Source organism: Pelodiscus sinensis, chromosome 12, assembly GCF_052426305.1.
Source record: "Pelodiscus sinensis isolate ZL-2025 chromosome 12, ASM5242630v1, whole genome shotgun sequence".
Classification (NCBI taxonomy): Eukaryota; Metazoa; Chordata; order Testudines; family Trionychidae; genus Pelodiscus; species Pelodiscus sinensis.
Window position 1 is genome coordinate 1916437 of NC_143063.1, and position 19739 is coordinate 1936175.

General features: G+C 74.3%; 2 protein-coding genes across 3 annotated transcripts; both read right to left on the minus strand.

Moving 5' to 3' along the window:
- Nucleotides 1-1618: 1618 nt before the first annotated feature.
- LDHD (lactate dehydrogenase D) lies at nucleotides 1619-13735 on the minus strand. Of its 2 annotated transcripts, none has more exons than XM_075940691.2 (11): nucleotides 13579-13735; nucleotides 9484-9596; nucleotides 8979-9120; nucleotides 7266-7407; nucleotides 5964-6123; nucleotides 5693-5892; nucleotides 5464-5592; nucleotides 5113-5206; nucleotides 4765-4855; nucleotides 3611-3722; nucleotides 1619-1959 (listed from the first exon to the last, which is right to left on the minus strand). In XM_075940691.2, the coding sequence occupies exons 1-11, from the start codon at nucleotides 13642-13644 to the stop codon at nucleotides 1814-1816; spliced, it is 1395 nt and encodes a 464-aa protein (XP_075796806.2). In that variant the 5' UTR covers nucleotides 13645-13735; the 3' UTR covers nucleotides 1619-1813. The 2 variants fall into 2 exon arrangements, with proteins under 2 accessions (XP_075796806.2, XP_075796805.2); XM_075940690.2 differs by having other exon boundaries at nucleotides 5079-5206.
- A 435-nt stretch (nucleotides 13736-14170) lies between these two features.
- LOC142831118 (chymotrypsinogen 2-like) lies at nucleotides 14171-18141 on the minus strand. The gene is made up of 7 exons (XM_075940613.2): nucleotides 18012-18141; nucleotides 17671-17774; nucleotides 16997-17076; nucleotides 16640-16718; nucleotides 16233-16413; nucleotides 15837-15970; nucleotides 14171-14405 (listed from the first exon to the last, which is right to left on the minus strand). The coding sequence occupies exons 1-7, from the start codon at nucleotides 18061-18063 to the stop codon at nucleotides 14244-14246; spliced, it is 792 nt and encodes a 263-aa protein (XP_075796728.1). The 5' UTR covers nucleotides 18064-18141; the 3' UTR covers nucleotides 14171-14243.
- Nucleotides 18142-19739: the final 1598 nt, after the last annotated feature.

The window sequence follows — 19739 nt, forward strand, 5'->3', positions numbered from 1 at the left end:
CGGTCCCAGATGCCTGGGGGTAGGGGGGTCACTTTGCCCCAAGGGTGCCAAGCTGGGCCCTTTGGGGTGCAGGGAGGGGACCGCCGGAGCAGGGGGCTCAGTTTCCCCAGGCAGAGAGGGGGAGAGGCCAGGCAGGGTGAGGCGGCTGCTCCCGGCTGGAACTCCAGGGCTTCGCGGGCATCCCAGCCGCATCCTGCCAGACGTCTCCCCAGCTTGGGGGCCAGCCCCTTGGCTCACAAGCGTGCGGTGGGGAAGGGGCCAGCTGAGCCGTCCCGGGCAAGTGCCCCAGGAGCCCAGGTGCTGGGGGAGGCGGCGGGTGCAGCTGGCAGGGACAGGGTGGCCGCACCTCTGGGTGCGCTGGCAGCTGCAGCAGGTGGCTGGGGCGGGGCGGAAGGGCTCTCAGCCAGCCTCAGTGCCCAGCCCCAGGGAGGAGCCAGCTGGCAGGGGACCCCCACAATGCCCTGCAGAGAGCAGCTCCCCGCCCCCTGGCAGCATGGGGGGGAGGGAGGCAGCATCTGTGGGGCCAGGCTGCCCCCTGGTGGCTGGAGAAGAAGCAGGAACCTGGGAGTGGGGTCAATTCTTCCTCCAGGGAAGGCTGTGGGCCTTGCTGGGTGGGGCTGAGGGGCAGGCGTGAGGGATGAGGCCACCCGGGGAGGGCCTGGCCCAGGGGGGGCATGGGGGTGCCGAGGGGGGTGGGGAGGACCTGGCCCAGGTGGGGCGCGGGGGGCCGAGAGGGCCCAGGGAGGGCCAGGCTCAGGCGGGGTGCAAGGGGGTGGGGGAGGACCTGGCCCAGGCAGGGCGGGGGAGACCAAGGGGGCCCAGGGAGGGCCAGGCCCAGGCGGGGTGCAGGGGGCTGAGAGGGTCCAGAGAGGGCCAGGCGGGGCACGGGGGCGCCGAGGGGGGCGGGGAGGACCTGGCCCAGGCGGGGCACGGGGGGCCGAGAGGGCCCAGGGAGGGCCAGGGGGCGGAGGGGGGCGGGGAGGACCTGGCCCAGGCAGGGTGGGGTGGGGGGGACCAAGGGGGCCCAGGGAGGGCCAGGCGGGGAGGACCTGGCCCAGGCGGGGTGGGGTGGGGGGGACCAAGGGGGCCCAGGGAGGGCCAGGCCCAGGCGGGGCGCGGGGGCGCCAAGGGGAGCGGGGAGGACCTGGCCCAGGCGGGGTGGGGTGGGGGGGACCAAGGGGAGCGGGGAGGACCTGGCCCAGGCGGGGGGGGGCTAAGGGGGCCAGGGATCTCTGTAGGGACCCTTCGTCGCTGTAGGGTGTCGGTGTCGCTCTCGCTGGGGTGAGTCCTTGGCCCCTATGGCCGAGCTGCCCGCCTGCCCGGCCATGGGCTCTGCCCCTCGTTCTGCCGGCTGAGCCCTGCCCCTCCTTCGGGGCACACGCCGCCCCAGCGCCAGCCCTTTGCCTCTGGCGCCCGGACGGGGGGTGTCCCTGCTAGGCCGGGCAGTCCAGGCCCAGGCTCCTAGGCCAGGACTGGCAGAGACCTCAGGCGGGCGTCTAGCTCCCAGCAGGGCACCACTGGCCAAGCCCCCAGTGCCCAGGCCCACCTGGGCCTCTGCAGAGCCCCTCGCGCCCACCCCCTGCTTAGGCAGCAGCACACAGGGAAACTGAGTCGCATCCAGAGATCATCCAAACCCTTCAGAAAATTCCAGACGGTCACAAGGGCAGAGCTGGGGGGCTCAGGGTAGGGAGAGCGGAGGCAGGATGGGAAGGGGTCTCGGAGCAGAGGGGAAGTGTGGGGGGGCAGACAGGGAGGAGCGGGGGCGGGGCCAAGCCAGGAGGGGCAGCGGCCCCTCACAGCACCTTCCCGGGGTTCATGAGGTTCTTGGGGTCCAGCGTGGCCTTGATCTGCCGCATGAGGTCCAGGCCCAGCTCCCCGACCTCCTCCCGCAGCAGCTGGCGCTTGCCCAGCCCGACGCCGTGCTCACCTGTGCAGGTGCCGCCCAGGGCCAGGGCCCGTCTGGCAGGAGAGAGGGGGCTGGGTCAGTAGAGTCCTGGGCATCTGGGGGAGCACAAGGGGGTGGGGCATGGCCCCCTTCTCCTTGGGACAGCCCAGGCCCAGCCCTACCTGTACCCGGGGTGCCAGCCTGGCTGCTCGTCCCTGGGCGTGGGGAGGGGCTGCCAGGGCCCCTGGGAACTCGCCTGCCATCTCTGGGCCCCTCCCTGGGCAGTATGGGGCCGGGCTGGGCCAGGCGGGGCCGGGTAGCGTAGCATGGGGCCAGGCTGGGCAGGGCAGCATGGGGCCGGGCTGGGCCAGGCTGAGCTGGGTAGCGTAGCATGGGGCCAGGCTGGGCAGGGCAGCATGGGGCCGGGCTGGGCCAGGCTGAGCTGGGTAGCATAGCATGGGGCCAGGCTGGGCAGGGCCAGGCTGAGCTGGGTAGCGTAGCATGGGGCCAGGCTGGGCAGGGCAGCATGGGGCCGGGCTGGGCCAGGCGGGGCCGGGTAGCGTAGCATGGGGCCAGGCTGGGCAGGGCAGCATGGGGCCGGTCTGGGCCAGGCGGGGCCGGGTAGCGTAGCATGGGGCCAGGCTGGGCAGGGCAGCATGGGGCCGGGCTGGGCCGGGTAGCGTAGCATGGGGCCAGGCTGGGCAGGGCAGCATGGGGCCGGGCTGGGCCGGGCCAGGCTGAGCTGGGTAGCGTAGCATGGGGCCAGGCTGGGCAGGGCAGCATGGGGCCGGTCTGGGCCAGGCGGGGCCGGGTAGCGTAGCATGGGGCCAGGCTGGGCAGGGCAGCATGGGGCCGGGCTGGGCCGGGTAGCGTAGCATGGGGCCAGGCTGGGCAGGGCAGCATGGGGCCGGGCTGGGCCAGGCGGGGCCGGGTAGCGTAGCATGGGGCCAGGCTGGGCAGGGCAGCATGGGGCCGGGCTGGGCCAGGCGGGGCCGGGTAGCGTAGCATGGGGCCGGGCTGGGCAGGGCAGCATGGGGCCGGGCTGGGCCAGGCGGGGCCGGGTAGCGTAGCATGGGGCCGGGCTGGGCAGGGCAGCATGGGGCCGGGCTGGGCCGGGTAGCGTAGCATGGGGCCGGGCTGGGCAGGGCAGTATGGGGCCGGGCTGGGCCAGGCGGGGCCGGGTAGCGTAGCATGGGGCCGGGCTGGGCAGGGCAGCATGGGGCCGGGCTGGGCCAGGCGGGGCCGGGTAGCGTAGCATGGGGCCAGGCTGGGCAGGGCAGTATGGGGCCGGGCTGGGCCAGGCGGGGCCAGGTAGCGTAGCATGGGGCCGGGCTGGGCAGGGCAGTATGGGGCCGGGCTGGGCCAGGCGGGGCCAGGTAGCGTAGCATGGGGCCGGGCTGGGCAGGGCAGCATGGGGCCGGGCTGGGCCAGGCTGAGCCGGGTAGCATAGCATGGGGCCGGGCTGGGCAGGGCAGTATGGGGCCGGGCTGGGCCAGGCTGAGCCGGGTAGCGTAGCATGGGGCCGGGCTGGACCAGGTGGGGCCGGGTAGCGTAGCATGGGGCCAGGCTGGGCAGGGCAGTATGGGGCCGGGCTGGGCCAGGCTGAGCCGGGTAGCGTAGCATGGGGCCGGGCTGGGCCAGGCTGAGCCGGGCTGGGTAGCACGGGGCCGGGCAGACAGGACTGGGCAGAGCAGGGCAAGGCGGCCGGGCCAGGCCAGTTCCCACCTGGCCAGTCGAGTTGCAAACTCCTGGACACGCTGGCGCTCGTCGGGATCGTCGGGGTCCAGCACCAGGAGGCAGTGGAAGTTCCCGTCACCCACGTGCCCGACCATCGGGCCTGCGGAGACAGAGCCACATGGTCGCTGGGGGTCCGTGGCCCTGGCTCTGGGGAGCCGTGGGGAGGGGGCCTGAGGCCAATGTGGCAGAGCTGGTGTTGCGGTTCGCTGGGGCACGCGCCAACCACAAACTGGTGGCAGGCCAAGGCCGGCATGGCCCCACTCAGTCCCCTGGAGCACCCGGCGGGCACAGGGGCGAGGGCAGAGCTGGCGGCGAGCCCAGGGCACTGACAGCGGGCAGAGAGCATGTGTCATGCAGGTGTGATATGTCCGAAGTACGTGCGATGTGGGAGTGTGTCTGAAGTGAGTGAGAGACAGGGGTGTGATGTGTGTTCCGCGTGCCCGTCGCATGCCCATCGCGTGTGTGCTGTGTGTTTGTGTGTGTGCCGCATGCCCGTCACGTGCCTGTTGCGTGTGCCGCATGTTCCGCGTGCCTGTTGTGTGTGTGCCGCATGCCTGCTGCGTGCCCGTCGCGTGTGCCATGTTCCACGTGCCCGGTGCATGCCTGTCACGTGTGTGCCGCGTGCCCGTCATGTGCCGTGTGTTCCACGTGCCTGTCATGTGTGTGCCGTGTGCCGCGTTCCACATGCCTGTCACATGCCTGTCGTGTGTGCCGCATGCCTGATGAGTGCCCATCGCGTGTGCCATGTTCCGCATGCCCATCGCGTGCCTGTCGCGTGTGTGCCACGTGCCTGTCACATGCCCGTCGTATGTGTGCTGCATGCCCGTCGCGTGCCTGTCATGTGTGCCGTGTGCCCGTCGTGTGTGCCGTGTGTGCCGCGTGCCTGCTGCGTGCCTGTCGCATGTGTGCCGTGTGTTCCGCGTGCCTGTCGCATGCCCATCGTGTATGTGCCACGTGCCCGTGGTGTGCCTGTCGCGTGTGTGCCACGTGCCCGTTGGGCGTGACACTGGGACACCAGCACTGCCCTGACACGTATGCCGCATGACCTGTGGGTGCGGGCGCTCTGGGGCTCGTGGCTGGACAGCGTCAGGGGCCCTGTTGGGGTCTATTTCCGACAGGCGACCAGGCGAGGGGAGACCAACCTGTGAGCCCCGACTCCTGCAGGTCCCTGTGCGTCTCGTCCACAATCTGCGGCAGCCGGGAGATGGGCACGCACACGTCCGTGGAGTAGCCCTGGGGGACACGGCAGAGGGGTCCTGACACCCCCTCTCTCGCCCCTCCCCCGGCGCTCCTCCCACCCTTCCCCCGGCCTCCCCCCAGCCCACCCGGGGCTCTCCCCACCCCTGCCCCCAAAACCCCAAGCCTCCCCTAGGGCTCTCCCCTCCCCCCAGTCCCCCAGGGCTCTCCTGGCCCCTCCCCCCAGCCCCCGCACTGCCCGCCCGCGGCGCCGACCCACCTTGCTCCCGGGGCGCAGGGCCAGGGCTGCGTACCAGGCATTGTGCCGAGCCGCCCACAGCTTGTTCCTCGCCTCTGGCTCCTGGGCCCAGGCGAAGTCAGAGCCGCCGTTCAGCTGCACGATCTCGCCTGCAGGGAGAGGCCCCGGGTCCTGCCGTCAGCCCCTGGGCAGCCCCGGGCCGGCTCCCCCCAGCGCCGGGGAGGGGACCCACCCCTGGCCTGGGCGACGGGCTGGTCCGGGCAGGACAGAGCCGCCCTGCCCCGCTCGGAGGCGGTGCCCGGGGAAGAGCCGTGTGCTGGGCCCCAGCCAGTGACGCCCTGGTGCCCCTGGCAGTGCCGGCTTGGTGCCCAGCCGGTGCCCCGGGCAGCGCCCCCTCGCGGCCTACCTGCCTGCCGGACCTGCTCGTCCAGGCTGCCGGGGGAGCCGTGGAACTCCAGGAAGAGCGTGGGGGCCACGGCGTAGCTCAGGCCGCTGAAGCGGTTGCAGGCGGCCATCATGACATCGTCCAGGAACTCTGGGGAGCGGCGAGGCAGGGTCAGAGCCCGGGGGCCACGGCCCAGCGGGGGGCAGTGCCCCCAACAGCCCCCGGGGCAGGGCACGGGCAGCCCACTCACCGATCCGGGCCATGGGGATGCCAGCCTGCAGCACCTGCACCGTGCAGCCCACGGCCGCCTGCACGCTGGGGAAGGCACAGGCGGCCGCCACCGTGGCCTCGGGGCTGCCGTGGAGCCGCAGGGTGGCCTGGGTGATGAGCCCCAGCGTCCCCTCGGAGCCCACGAAGAGCCCGGTCAGGCTGTAGCCGGCGGCGCTCTTCCTGCAGCAGGCGAGAGGGCGGGTGAGTTCGGGGCAGGTACCTCCCGCGCCCGCCCCCAGCGCTCTCCGTACCTGAAGTGGCGGCCCGGGCCGGCCGTGTGCAGCACCCGCCCGTCCGCCAGCACCACCCGCAGGTTGAGCACGTTGTGGCGCATGGTGCCGTAGCGCACGGCGTTGGTGCCCGAGGCGCTGGTGGCTGCCATGCCGCACAGCGAGGCGTCCGCCCCGGGGTCTGCGGAGGGAAAGGGCCCCGGGGGCAGGACAGCTTGGAGCTGGCACCCCGGGAAACCTCACTCTCTGGGGCCCAGCCCACCCTGGCACCACCCGCCCCGGGGCCCAGCCCACCCTGGCACTGACCACCCTGGCACCACCCGCCCCGGGGCCCAGCCCACCCTGACACTGACCACCCTGGCACCACCCGCCTCGGGGCCCGGCCCACCCTGACACTGACCACCCTGGCACCACCCGCCCCGGGGCCCGGCCCGCCCTGGCACTGACCACCCTGGCACCACCCGCCCCGGGGCCCGGCCCACCCTGGCACTGACCACCCTGGCACCACCCGCCCCGGGGCCCGGCCCACCCTGGCACTGACCACCCTGGCACCACCCGCCCCAAGGCCCGGCCCGCCCTGGCACTGACCACCCTGGCACCACCCGCCCCGGGGCCCGGCCCACCCTGGCACTGACCACCCTGGCACCACCCGCCCCGGGGCCCGGCCCACCCTGGCACTGACCACCCTGGCACCACCCGCCCCGGGGCCCAGCCCACCCTGACACTGACCACCCTGGCACCACCCGCCCCAGGGCCCGGCCCGCCCTGGCACTGACCACCCTGGCACCACCCGCCTCGGGGCCCGGCCCACCCTGGCACCACCCGCCCCTGGGCCCAGCCCGCCCTGGCACTGACCACCCTGGCACCACCCGCCCCGGGGCCCGGCCCACCCTGACACTGACCACCCTGGCACCACCCGCCCCTGGGCCCAGCCCGCCCTGGCACTGACCACCCTGGCACCACCCGCCCCGGGGCCCGGCCCACCCTGGCACCACCCGCCCCTGGGCCCAGCCCGCCCTGGCACTGACCACCCTGGCACCACCCGCCCCAGGGCCCGGCCCACCCTGGCACCACCCGCCCCGGGGCCCGGCCCGCCCTGGCCTGACCACCCTGGCACCACCCGCCCCGGGGCCCGGCCCGCCCTGGCACTGCCCAACCCAGGACCCAGAGAGCCCTGGAACCACCCGCCCCACGGCCAAGCCCAACCTCGCCCTACCCAAACCATGGCCCAGCCCGCCCAGGCAGTGTCCAGCCCTGGGTCCAGCCCGCCCTGAGGCCCAGGCTCCGTGTGCCGGGAGCGGGGCAGGGCCGCCGGCGCCGTACCGACAGGGAACCAGAGGCCGGTGTCCCGCAAGTAGCTGTTGAGCGCTTTGTGCGTCACGCCCGGCTCCACGGCCACGGAGAAGTCCTCGGTGCTGAGCGCGGAGATGCGGTCCATTCGGGCCAGGTTAAAGCACACGCCGCCCTGCCACAGAGATGGGCGGCATCAGACCCGGTGCCAGGCTCCCTCCCCCCCGTACCCTGCCTGCGCCAACCCCCCGCTGGACCCTCCCTGCGCCAACCCCCCGCTGGACCCTCCCGGCATGCCCTCCCCACCCTCCCGGCATGCCCCGCTCCGTACCCTCCCTGCGCCACCCCCCCCCACCCTCCCGGCATGCCCCCTCTGTACCCTCCCCGCCACCCCTCCCCACCCTCCCGGCATGCCCCCCTCTGTACCCTCCCTGCGCCACCCCCCCCCACCCTCCCTGCGCCACCCCCCCCGCTGTACCCTCCCGGCATGCCCCCCTCCGTACCCTCCCTGCGCCACCCCCCCGTACCCTCCCGGCATGCCCCCCTCCGTACCCTCCCTGCGCCACCCCCCGTACCCTCCCGGCATGCCCCCCTCCGTACCCTCCCTGCGCCACCCCCCCGTACCCTCCCGGCATGCCCCCCTCCGTACCCTCCCTGCGCCACCCCCCTGTACCCTCCCGGCATGCCCCCCTCTGTACCCTCCCTGTGCCACCCCCCTGTACCCTCCCGGCATGCCCCCCCTCCGTACCCTCCCTGCGCCACCCCCCTGTACCCTCCCGGCATGCCCCCCTCTGTACCCTCCCTGCGCCACCCCCCCGTACCCTCCCGGCATGCCCCGCTCCGTACCCTCCCTGCGCCACCCCCCCGTACCCTCCCTGCGCCCCCCCCCACCCTCCCGGCATGCCCCCCTCCGTACCCTCCCTGCGCCAACCCCCTCTCCACTGAACCCTGCCTGCACCAACATCCCCGTACCCTGCCTGTGCCAACCCCCCCGTACTCTCCCTGCGCCAACCCCCCCTGTACCCTCCCAGCATGCCCCCCTCCGTACCCTCCCTGCGCCACCCCCCCGTACCCTCCCGGCATGCCCCCCTCCGTACCCTCCCTGTGCCACCCTCCCCCACCCTCCCGGCATGCCCCCCTCCGTACCCTCCCTGCGCCACCCCCGTACCCTCCCGGCATGCCCCCTCCGTACCCTCCCTGCGCCAACCCCCCCCACCCTCCCGGCATGCCCCCTCCGTACCCTCCCTGCGCCACCCCCCCGTACCCTCCCGGCATGCCCCCCCCTCCGTACCCTCCCTGCGCCACCCCCCCCACCCTCCCGGCATGCCCCCTCCGTACCCTCCCTGCGCCACCCCCCCGTACCCTCCCGGCATGCCCCCCTCCGTACCCTCCCTGCGCCACCCCCCCCACCCTCCCGGCATGCCCCCTCCGTACCCTCCCTGCGCCACCCCCCCGTACCCTCCCGGCATGCCCCCCTCCGTACCCTCCCTGCGCCACCCCCCCCACCCTCCCGGCATGCCCCCTCCGTACCCTCCCTGCGCCACCCCCCCCACCCTCCCGGCATGCCCCGCTCCGTACCCTCCCTGCGCCACCCCCCCCCACCCTCCCGGCATGCCCCCCTCCGTACCCTCCCTGCGCCACCCCCCCCACCCTCCCGGCATGCCCCGCTCCGTACCCTCCCTGCGCCACCCCCCTGTACCCTCCCGGCATGCCCCCCCCACCCTCCCAGCATGCCCCGCTCCATACCCTCACTGCGGTGACGCCGCCCTCCAGGCCGGTGCCGGTGCCGAAGGGGATGATGGGGAGGCCGTGGCTGTAGCAGATCCCTGCCAGCTGGCTGACTTGCTCCACGTCCTGGGGCCAGACCACGGCGTCCGGCGGGCAGCACCTGCGGCGGGGCAGAGCCAGCGTGACGCCGCCCCAGGACTCGCCAGCAGCCCCTGGCTGTTCTGCGCGGGCCAGGGCCCTGGGCGCGAGCAGGGAGCCAGCCGCATGCGGGGATGCCAGGCCGGCCTGGGAGGAGCCAGAGGGACGAGGGGCCTGGCCCCACAGGGCTCCCGGTGGCGACACCTGGGCCTGGCTGCACTGGCTGGCGGGCCGCATTTCACTGGCGCCTCAGAGGCAGCAGGTCACCATCCCGTGGCCGCATCACGGCACCGCCCTGGACGGTGCTGGGCCCTGCCACGGGGACGGGCCCTGGCGCTGTTTGGAGAGGCCCCGGCGAGCGCGTGGCAGGCAGGCGCCCCGGTACCTGTGCATGGATTCGTCCCTCCCGTGCTGCTCCCGCACGGCCGGGGCGGTGGACACATTTGGGCTCCCCACCACGGCTCGCAGGGCCTCCACCAGCTCCCCCGACAGCCGGCCCTGGGGAGATGCAATGGGCCCCATCACACTCCCTTCTCCCGGGCACCCGCTCGGAGTGCAGCCCCAGAGAGCGCCCGCCCCTGCCACTTGTCTGCCCAGGCCGAAGGGCACAGCACTGGGACGGTGGCTTGGCTGCTCCAGGAGAGGGCCTGATACCTCGCATGATGGGCAGCAGGGGTGGGGCTTGGTGGGAAAGTCCCTCCCACCGTCTGACTCACCCAGGCTGATCCAGATGGTGGGGGCGCGGCCCACAGGGGCCAAACGCCCCCAAAGGCTGGTGAATCCGGAGGCCAGACAGCTGCCCGAGCTCTCCAGCAGGACAGACGGGCGGGGGGTTGAAAGAGAAAGGCCCGTGGCCAGAGGCGGGATGGGACCAGAGCTGTCAGACCCCTGGTTTCACTGGGGCGGGGCTGGAGCGGCCCCTCAGCGTCTCTGGCAATGCCGGGGCCACGCAGCCGCTGTCTGAGGGCCCAGGGCCCAGCCTCCAGGGAGCAGCCCAGCTCCGGGGACCCGCAGCCCGAGGGAGGCTGCGAGGGGCAGAACGGGGCTGGGTGGTGACAGGGAGGAGCAGGCTGGCTCAGAGCCCCCAGGAGATGCCCCGAGAGACGCCAGGCCCTGGGGTTAGCCGCCCGCCGCAGCCCCCACGTCCCGGCCCCCTCGCCTGCCAACGAGCCCCCTCTAAACGAGCCGGCGGGGAGGAGGGGGCTGTGCGAGACCCGGGCCGGGCGTCAATGGGCCAGTGAGCCGGCGGGGGGGGGGGGGGCTGTGCGAGACCCGGGCTGGGCGTCGATGGGCCAGTGAGCCGGCGGGGGGGGGGGGGCTGTGCGAGACCCGGGCTGGGCGTCGATGGGCCAGTGAGCCGGCGGGGAGGAGGGGGCTGTGCGAGACCCGGGCTGGGCGTCGATGGGCCAGTGAGCCGGCGGGGGGGGGGGCTGTGCGAGACCCGGGCTGGGCGTCGATGGGCCAGTGAGCCGGCGGGGGGGGGGGGGGGGGCTGTGTGAGACCCGGGCTGGGCGTCGATGGGCCAACGAGCCAGCGGGGGAGGGGGCTGTGCGAGACCCGGGCCAGGCGTCGATGGGCCAACGAGCCAGCGGGGGAGGGGGCTGTGCGAGACCCGGGCCAGGCGTCGATGGGCCAGTGAGCCAGCCGGGGGGGGGGGGGGGGCTGTGCGAGACCCGGGCCAGGCGTCGATGGGCCAATGAGCCAGCCGGGGGGGGGGGGGGGGGGGCTGTGCGAGACCCGGGCCAGGCGTCGATGGGCCAGTGAGCCAGCCGGGGGGGGGGGGGGGGGCTGTGCGAGACCCGGGCCAGGCGTCGATGGGCCAATGAGCCAGCCGCGGGGGGGGGGGGCTGTGCGAGACCCGGGCCAGGCGTCGATGGGCCAATGAGCCAGCCGCGGGGGGGGGGGGCTGTGCGAGACCCGGGCCAGGCGTCGATGGGCCAATGAGCCAGCCGGGAGGGGGGCTGTGCGAGACCCGGGCCAGGCGTCGATGGGCCAATGAGCCAGCGGGGGGGCGGGCTGTGCGAGACCCGGGCCAGGCGTCGATGGGCCAGTGAGCCAGCCGGGGGGGGCGGGCTGTGCGAGACCCGGGCCGGGCGTCGATGGGCCAATGAGCCAGCCGGGGGGGGGGGGCTGTGCGAGACCCGGGCCAGGCGTCGATGGGCCAGTGAGCCAGCGGGGGCAGCGGGTGCCGGTGCTGGCTGGATTTTACCACGGGAGGGGAGGGGAGGGGAGGGGAGGGGAGGGGAGGGGGAGCAGCGGCTGGTCCTTGTGCACCTGCCCCAGAATCGGGCCCAAGCTCGTGATCAGGGCTCCCGGGCGCTCCCAGAACAGACGCCCACGGTGCCGAGTCGGCTCCTGGCCCAGCTGTTCCCATGCTCAGCGCTGCACCCGAGCGTCATGGCGAACGGCCCCAAACGCCCTTCCTCCCACACGGCAAGGGCCCATGGTGCCGGGCAGGCAGGGGCTGGGAGTCCAGGAGAGCCAGGAGGGCGGGGGCCGAGGGGACAGGGGCTGGGGGGGCCGAGGGGGCAGGGGCTGAGAGGGTCAGGAGGACAGGGGCCAGAAGGGCCAGGAGGGCAGAGGCCGGGGGGGCCGAGGCAGGGGGGGCCAGGAGAGCCAGGAGGGCAGGGGCTGGGGGCCGAGGGAGCAGGGGCTGGGGGGGCCGGGGGGCCGAGGGGGCAGGGGCTGGGGGGGCCAGGAGGGCAGGGGCCGGGGGGGACCGGGGGGGCCGGGGGGGCCAGGAGGGCAGGGGCTGGGGGGCCGAGGCAGGGGGGGCCAGGAGAGCCAGGAGGGCAGGGGCTGGGGGCCGAGGGAGCAGGGGCTGGGGGGGCTGGGAGGGCCAGGAGGGCAGGGGCCGGGGGGGCCGAGGCAGGGGGGGCCAGGAGAGCCAGGAGGGCAGGGGCTGGGGGCCAAGGGAGCAGGGGCTGGGGGGGCCGGGGGGCCGAGGGGGCAGGGGCTGGGGAGGGGGCAGGGGCCGGGGGGGGGCCGGGAGGGCCAGGAGGGCAGGGGCTGGGGGGCCGAGGCAGGGGGGGCCAGGAGAGCCAGGAGGGCAGGGGCTGGGGGCCGAGAGAGCAGGGGCTGGGGGGGCTGGGAGGGCCAGGAGGACAGGGGCCGGGGGGGCCGAGGCAGGGGGGGCCAGGAGAGCCAGGAGGGCAGGGGCTGGGGGCCGAGGGAGCAGGGGCTGAGAGGGTCAGGAGGGCAGGGGCCAGAAGGGCCAGGAGGGCAGGGGCCGGGGAGGCCGAGGCAGGGGGGGCCAGGAGAGCCAGGAGGGCAGGGGCTGGGGGGGCCGAGGCAGGGGGGGCCAGGAGAGCCAGGAGGGCAGGGGCTGGGGGCCAAGGTAGCAGGGGCTGGGGGGGCTGGGAGGGCCAGGAGGGCAGGGGCCGGGGGGCCGAGGGAGCAGGGGCGGGGGGGTTGGGGGGCCAGGAGGGCAGGGGCTGGGGGCCGAGGGAGCAGGGGCTGAGAGGGTCAGGAGGGCAGGGGCCAGAAGGGCCAGGAGGGCAGGGGCCGGGGAGGCCGAGGCAGGGGGGGCCAGGAGAGCCAGGAGGGCAGGGGCTGGGGGGGCCGAGGCAGGGGGGGCCAGGAGAGCCAGGAGGGCAGGGGCTGGGGGGGCCGAGGCAGGGGGGGCCAGGAGAGCCAGGAGGGCAGGGGCCGGGGGGGCCGAGGCAGGGGGGGCCAGGAGAGCCAGGAGGGCAGGGGCTGGGGGGGCCGAGGCAGGGGGGGCCAGGAGAGCCAGGAGGGCAGGGGCTGGGGGCCAAGGTAGCAGGGGCTGGGGGGGCCGGGAGGGCCAGGAGGGCAGGGGCCGGGGGGCCGAGGGAGCAGGGCCGGGGGGGTTGGGGGGCCGAGGCAGGGGGGGCCAGGAGAGCAGGGGCGGGGGGGCCGAGGAGGCAGGGGCCGGGGGGGCCGAGGAGGCAGGGGGGGCCAGGAGAGCCAGGAGGGCAGGGGCCGACGGGGCAGGGGCCGGGGGTGGTTGGGGGGCCGAGGCAGGGGGGGCCAGGAGAGCAGGAGCGGGGGGGCCGAGGAGGCAGGGGCCGGGGGGGCCGAGGAGGCAGGGGGGGCCAGGAGAGCCAGGAGGGCAGGGGCCGAGGGGGCAGGGGCCGGGGGTGGTTGGGGGGCCACCGGCCAGGGCGGGTGAAACAGGCCAGCGGGCGGCCGGTGTGAATCGGGGCCGTGTGGCCCCCGCCGGGGTCCTGGCGGCGCCTGGAGGAGCCGGCCGGGGTGGCGGCGGCCGGTCACGGAGCGCTGGACGGGGGTGCCAGCCCCGGGGGGGGGGTCAAGGTCCAGCGGGCGCCGGGGCTCTGCCCATCCTGCCCAGCCCGGAGTGTCGGGAGGGCCCGGCGGGGCGGGGGCGGGGGCCCGGGATGCCGCAGTTCACTCCGGGCCCGGGGCTGGTTTTGGGGCGAGCGGGCCTCCCGCAGTTCGGGGCTTGTCCTAGAGGGGCAGCGACCCCGCCCCGACGCGCTGGCGATGGGCCGGTCGCTACCTGCAGCCCGGAGCTGCCCCTGCTGCCGAGCGCCCCGGGGGCCCGGCACAGCCTCCGCAGCGCCATGAGGGCGGGAGCCGGGCTCTGCCCCAGCTGCTCCCCGAAGCGAAACCAGCCTCCCCACTGGCCCGGCCCGAGCCCGCCCCGCTTAAGGTGGAACCGACTCTTAAGGTGGCGCTGATTGGCGGGGCGGGCCAGGCAGCGGGTAATCCCCGGCCCCCGCGCCTAGTGGTCAGAGGGGCACGGCCCTGCCCCCCCCCCCCGTGTCAAACCTGTAACCGCCAAACGGGGCGCCCCTGCCCCTCCCCGCGGGCGCCCAGCCCCTGCTGACAGCCCCAAGGGGAGCGCCAGGCGGGGGTGGGCTGGGAAGGCCGCTGGTGCTGCCTTGCCCACCTGAGCTGCGCCTCACGAGCCAGCCCGACCCCAGGCCGGGAGCAGCAGCCTGGGGGCACCCAGCCCTGGCGTCCTGGGGAGCTGGCAAGGGCAGCAGAGACCCCCCATGGCAGGGGCCAGGCCAAGACGGGAGCAGACTGGGCCAGGGGGTCCCCACTGCCCCGGCTCCTCCCTCCCACGAGCCCCTGGCGACGCGAGGACTGGCGGGCACAGGCAGGGCCGGTCTCTGACATCACTTTATTGACCCGTCCCGCCGGGGCCGGGCGGCTGCCTCAGTTGGCCGCGATGGTCTGGTCGATCCAGGCGCGGAGCTTGGTGACGCGGGCGTAGACGCCGGGCGTGGAGGGGGAGCAGGTGCTGCTGCCCCAGGAGACGATGCCCACCAGGGTCCAGGCCCCGTCCTTCTGGCACACCAGGGGGCCGCCGGAGTCGCCCTGCAAGACGGGGTAGCAGGTCAGGGGGGCGCTGCCAAGGGGATGGGAGGGGATGGGCCATGAGGAGCAACTAGGGCAGGGTGGCGGGATGGGCGTGGACAGGGCGTGGTCGAGGACAGGGTGGCAGGATGGGCGTGGACAGGCATGGCCGGGGGCAGGGTGGTGGGATGGGCGTGGACAGGCATGGCCGGGGGCAGGGTGGCGGGATGGACGTGGACAGGGCGTGGTCGAGGGCAGGGTGGCAGAATGGGCGTGGACAGGCATGGCCGGGGGCAGGGTGGCGGGATGGGCGTGGACAGGCATGGCCGGGTCAGGGTGGCGGGATGGGCGTGGACAGGCATGGCCGAGGACAGTGTGGCGGGATGGACGTGGACAGGGCGTGGCCGAGGACAGTGTGGCGGGATGGGTGTGGACAGGCATGGCTGGGGGCAGGGTGGCAGGATGGGCGTGGACAGGCATGGCCGGGTCAGGGTGGTGGGATGGGTGTGGACAGGCATGGCTGGGGGCAGGGTGGCGGGATGGGCGTGGACAGGGCGTGGTCGAGGGCAGGGTGGCGGGATGGGCGTGGACAGGCATGGCCGAGGACAGTGTGGCGGGATGGACGTGGACAGGGCGTGGCCGAGGACAGTGTGGCGGGATGGGTGTGGACAGGCATGGCTGGGGGCAGGGTGGCAGGATGGGCGTGGACAGGCATGGCCGGGTCAGGGTGGCGGGATGGGCGTGGACAGGCATGGCTGGGGGCAGGGTGGCAGGATGGGCGTGGACAGGCATGGCCGGGTCAGGGTGGTGGGATGGGTGTGGACAGGCATGGCTGGGGGCAGGGTGGCGGGATGGGCGTGGACAGGGCGTGGTCGAGGGCAGGGTGGCGGGATGGGCGTGGACAGGCATGGACGAGGACAGTGTGGCGGGATGGACGTGGACAGGGCGTGGCCGAGGACAGTGTGGCGGGATGGGTGTGGACAGGCATGGCTGGGGGCAGGGTGGCAGGATGGGCGTGGACAGGCATGGCCGGGTCAGGGTGGCGGGATGGGCGTGGACAGGCATGGCTGGGGGCAGGGTGGCGGGATGGGCGTGGACAGGGCGTGGTCGAGGGCAGGGTGGCAGGATGGGCGTGGACAGGCATGGCCGAGGGCAGGGTGGCGGGATGGGCGTGGACAGGCATGGCCGGGGGCAGGGTAGCAGGATGGGCGTGGACAGGGCATGGTCGAGGGCAGGGTGGCGGGATGGGCATGGACAGGCATGGCCGGGGGCAGGGTGGCAGGATGGGCGTGGACAGGCATGGCCGGGGGCAGGGTGGCAGGATGGGCGTGGACAGGCATGGCCAGGGGCAGGGTGGCAGGATGGGCGTGGACAGGGAGTGGCTGGCAGGGCATGGGCCCTAAGGAGCGGCTGGCGGCCACGGGGAGCCCGCGGCGTGGCAGGGCTGGGTACCATGCAAGAGGAGGCTCCCGCGGCGCCGGCGCAGATCATGACGTCCGCGATGCGGAAGCCCCAGTAGGTCTTGCACTGCTGGTTGGTCAGAAGGGGCAGGGCCGCCTGCTGCAGCTGGTCAGGAGTGTTCTGGGCTGGAAAACGCAGGCAAGAGAGGGCCTCAGCTGGGCAGCCCCCATGCCTGGCACCGCAGCCCCAGAGCCCTGCCATCCCGGGGCCTGCCCAGGACAGCTGTGTCCAGACCGGCCGGGAGGGGCCGTCCCCCGGGCAGGGAGAGGCAGGGCCTGGGACACTGGCAGGGGGGCTGAGCTGGGCCCCCCGTGCCCGGGGAGGCCAGGAAGCTGAGCCCCCCACGCTCCCCGGCTCCGTCCCCCACGTGGCCCCCAGAGACGTTACCCTTGGGGTCAGTCAAGCCCCAGCCCGTGGTCACGCAGCTCAGGCCCCCGGGGAAGTCGTCGGTGGCCTCGGGCAGGCACACGGGAGACACGCGGGCGCTCAGCCTGGCCGGGGTGGCCAGCTTCAGCAGGGTGATGTCGTTCTTCACGGTCAACATGCTGAAAGTGGGGTTCTTGAACACCTGCCGGGCGAGACGGAGCCTGAGCCCACGTCGTGGCCGCCCGTCACGGGGCCCACATGGGCTGTGTCCCCTCCCGCGGGGCCCCGAGGAGCTGGGGCTGGGACGTGGGACAGGCTGACCTGGGGGTGGGCACAGAGGGTCCCTGGGGGCCCGGTGGCTCAGGCCAGGCCCATGGAGGGAGGAGGGGTGCAGCGCCCTCTGGGATCCGCACGGGCCAGCCCCCTACCTTGGCGATCTTCAGGACTTGCACATCCTCCTCTGGGGAGCGCTGGTTGAATTCCCCCAGAACCACGAGGTGGCTTGTGCTGCCGGGTGGAGGGAGAAAAGGAAGCCCCGAGTTAAGGGCGTGGGGCAGCCTGGCTCCACTGGGCACTGCCCAGGCCTGGCACGGGGATCTGTGCCCAGGAAGTGCGGCAGGGCCGGTGGGAGCCCCCAGAGCTGGCGCAGGGCACGGCCGGCCGGGCAGAGGGCTGCCGGGTGGAAGCTCGCTGCCGGGACGCCGGCCCCAGCGGTACGTGCCGGGGGGCTCGGTGCAGGCGGCACGTCCATCCGTTCTGTGCCCCGGGGCCTGCCCGCCGCTTACCGGACGCTGCAGTGGGCAGCCGTGACCACCCAGTTCTCGCTGATCAGGGAGCCGCCGCAGAAGTGGAAGCCGGTGTTGTCCTGGGGGCAGAGCAGATGGTGACTGAGCCGGACCGTGGCGGCCACGGGCCAGGGACCCCGATCCTGCCTGGCAGGGCTCCGGAAGCGGGGAGGGAATCTGAGAGGGAGCAAGTGGCCAAGACCCCCCTCCTGGGCCCCCTCTGCCAGGCCTGGCTGGGCATGGATAACAGGAGGGGGTCTCCTGAGTCCGTGTGCTGGCAGGGGAGCCACGGCAGGGGCTGGGAGCGGCACAGGGAGGGGGACTGGGACCAGGGAAGGGCTCCCCCCAGAGCCCGGGCGCTGGGGGCAACAGAGAGGCAGGCCAGTCGGGGGATGCTGCCCCAGGGTAACAGGCCCGTCCTGGAGCAGAGAGCAGGGGGCCGGGCGGTACCCATCTGAGCAGCCAGCACTGCTGGGAGATGCACACACTGAATGTGGAGCCCAGATACCAGGGTGATGAGCATGGGCAGGACTCATCCCTTGGATGCCAGCAGCACCGAGACCTGCCTGGCCCTGGGGCAGCGGACAATCACCCTCCGGTTCCCTAGGGGCCAGGCCCCTCCTCAGCTCGCTCCCCCCGAGGGCCCGGCCTGGGCACAGCGGCTGGACACTCACCTGCAGGGAGACCTGCCAGGGCCAGGAGCCGGGCACCGCTGTCTCGCCGTTGACGATGCGGGCGTGGCCGCTGATGGTGGGCTCGATAGCAGGGATGCCGCAGCCTGGGGAGGGATGGGGGAGGTGACCGGGTCAGGGCTCCGCAGCTGCCACTGGAGGAGGGAGGGGTCCCGGACTGCCTGCCCCCTCTGCCCGCTTGGGCGGGGCACTGCCTGTCCCGCCCCTCTCCTGGGCACAGTGCCCTAGCAGGGCTGCCCCGCACAGAGCCTGGGCTCCCCAGAGCTCCCTGCGCGACCCTTCCCGGCTCTGCCCTGCTGCCAGGCGAGGGGCCGGGGACTCACCGTGGGTGGCGCCCAGCAGGGCGAGGCAGGGCAGCAGCCAGAGGAAAGCCATGTCTGCTGTGAGGTGGGTCCTGGCGGCCGAGCGGGGCCAGCGGCCCTTTTTATACCCCCGGCCAGGGCAGCTCCGGGGGGAGGTGGCGCACGGGACCGGCGCCAACATTCCACCCCTCCGGCCTTGGCGAGCTCAGGGCTGCGTGCCAGGGGGCAGGCGGCCGGGGGCAGGGCTTGGGACCACAGCAGCTGCTCCCTTGGGGAGTGGGGCAGGCCACAGGCAGAGGTCAGGCAGCCCATGGGGGTCAGTGCCCCTCTGCCCGCCGCTGGCACGCGACCGCCCGGGGAGCCCGGTGGGCAGAGCCGTGCCCCCGCGGTGGGGGGGTGCACTGCCAGCAGGGCTAGCAACAGCAAACTGCCCCGGGCCGAGCCACGGCATGACACCTCCCCGCCCACGCCCACGTGGCCAGCTGGCACGGGAGCAGCCCAGGGGCTCTGGCACGGAGCTGCATGGAGAACCCAGGAGAGGAATCCGGCACCCCTGCTGTCTGATCCACCCCCTTCAGCACCTCTTGGGGGGCAGCAACAGACCCACGGCTACCGGCGTCCCCTCCCTGCGCCTGCGCTGTTCCTGAGACCTAGGCTGGGGGGGCCCTGCAGGAAGGGGAGCCCAGCCGGGTCGTGGCTCTGGACGGGAGGGCGGGTTTTGGGCTCACGGCTGCGTTGTGCCCTCAGCTCTTGGCACCAGGCCCTGCCCTGGCGCCAGCCTCAGACTCCCCAGGCCCCGGGGCGCTGAGCGTGGGGGTGACAGACGCCAGGGCTGGGAGAGGATGGCGGAGACCAAGCACTGAGACAGGCTTGTGTCCCCACAGGCCACGGGGGCCGCGGTGGGTTCCACGGCGCAGGAGGCTGCCAAGGGGACTTGGCCCACAGGTTCAGTCGTGGTGGGCCCGTCTGGGGACACGTGAAGGCCCATAGGTGCCCAACTCCCATAGGAACAGGCGCCTAACTCCCTTGGGGAATGGCCCTCTTGGAGCCTCCTTGGCCTGGGATACAGGGCCAGGCTGCTGCATGCAGGGACCGGTCCCCAGAGTCAGAGCTGGAGGGGTTTTGAGGGAGGCTGAATAGGCAGAGCCCCCCCCCCCATCTCCCTGGGGAGAGCCTGGGCCATGCAGCTAGAGCCAAGCCCCTTGGCAGGCTGGGGAGGGCCGTGTCTGGCTGGCCCGGGCGGGGCGGGGCTGCCGGGGGGCTGCCGCGGGGCGTGAGAACCCAGGGCCAGGAGGCAGGTGGCCACGGCTGCAGGTGTGCGCCGCAGGCTTGATAAGGCTGGGAAAGGCAGCTGCTTCTGACAGCTGGGCAGGAGGCGTTTGGGCCTGGGCCAGGGGGAGCCGGCGCTGCCTCTCGTGACCCAGGGCAGCCTGGGGGCCCGGCGGTGCTGGTGATGGACTTTGGTGTAGAGAGAGGCCCTCCCAGAACAGCCTCTCCCGGGGCTGGCATCCCGGCCTAGCCGTGAGAGACGGGTCTGGCTGGCCGGGGCTCTGGGCCCAACTGGCCATGTCCCCCCCCGGGCGCTGCACTGGCTGGACGGAGTGCCCCAAAGGGCGGGCCTGGGGGGTGAAGATGTCACTGGAGTTCGGAGGGGCCAGGCAGATCCTTGTCGCTCCCGCTGCCGTGGCCTGGGCCACGGGAGGGGCCTGCGGAAAGCGGCTGCTTTGCTGAGTCCGTGTCCTGGCCACG

What these genes read in the sequence shown, in the direction of transcription:
- LDHD (XM_075940690.2), bottom strand. Translation starts at nt 13,644, where the DNA reads ATGGCGCTGCGGAGGCTGTGCCGGGCCCCCGGGGCGCTCGGCAGCAGG. An exon ending in GGCCCGGGCCGCCACTTCAG is followed by an intron (nt 5,893 to 5,963) that starts GTACGGAGAGCG and finishes CGCCTGCTGCAG; the next exon opens with GAAGAGCGCCGCCGGCTACA. An exon ending in CCCTGCGCCCCGGGAGCAAG is followed by an intron (nt 4,856 to 5,078) that starts GTGGGTCGGCGC and finishes CGTGTCCCCCAG; the next exon opens with GGCTACTCCACGGACGTGTG.
- LOC142831118 (XM_075940613.2), bottom strand. Translation starts at nt 18,063, where the DNA reads ATGGCTTTCCTCTGGCTGCTGCCCTGCCTCGCCCTGCTGGGCGCCACC. An exon ending in CCTGGCAGGTCTCCCTGCAG is followed by an intron (nt 17,077 to 17,670) that starts GTGAGTGTCCAG and finishes CTCTGCCCCCAG; the next exon opens with GACAACACCGGCTTCCACTT. An exon ending in GCTGCCCACTGCAGCGTCCG is followed by an intron (nt 16,719 to 16,996) that starts GTAAGCGGCGGG and finishes TCCACCCGGCAG; the next exon opens with CACAAGCCACCTCGTGGTTC.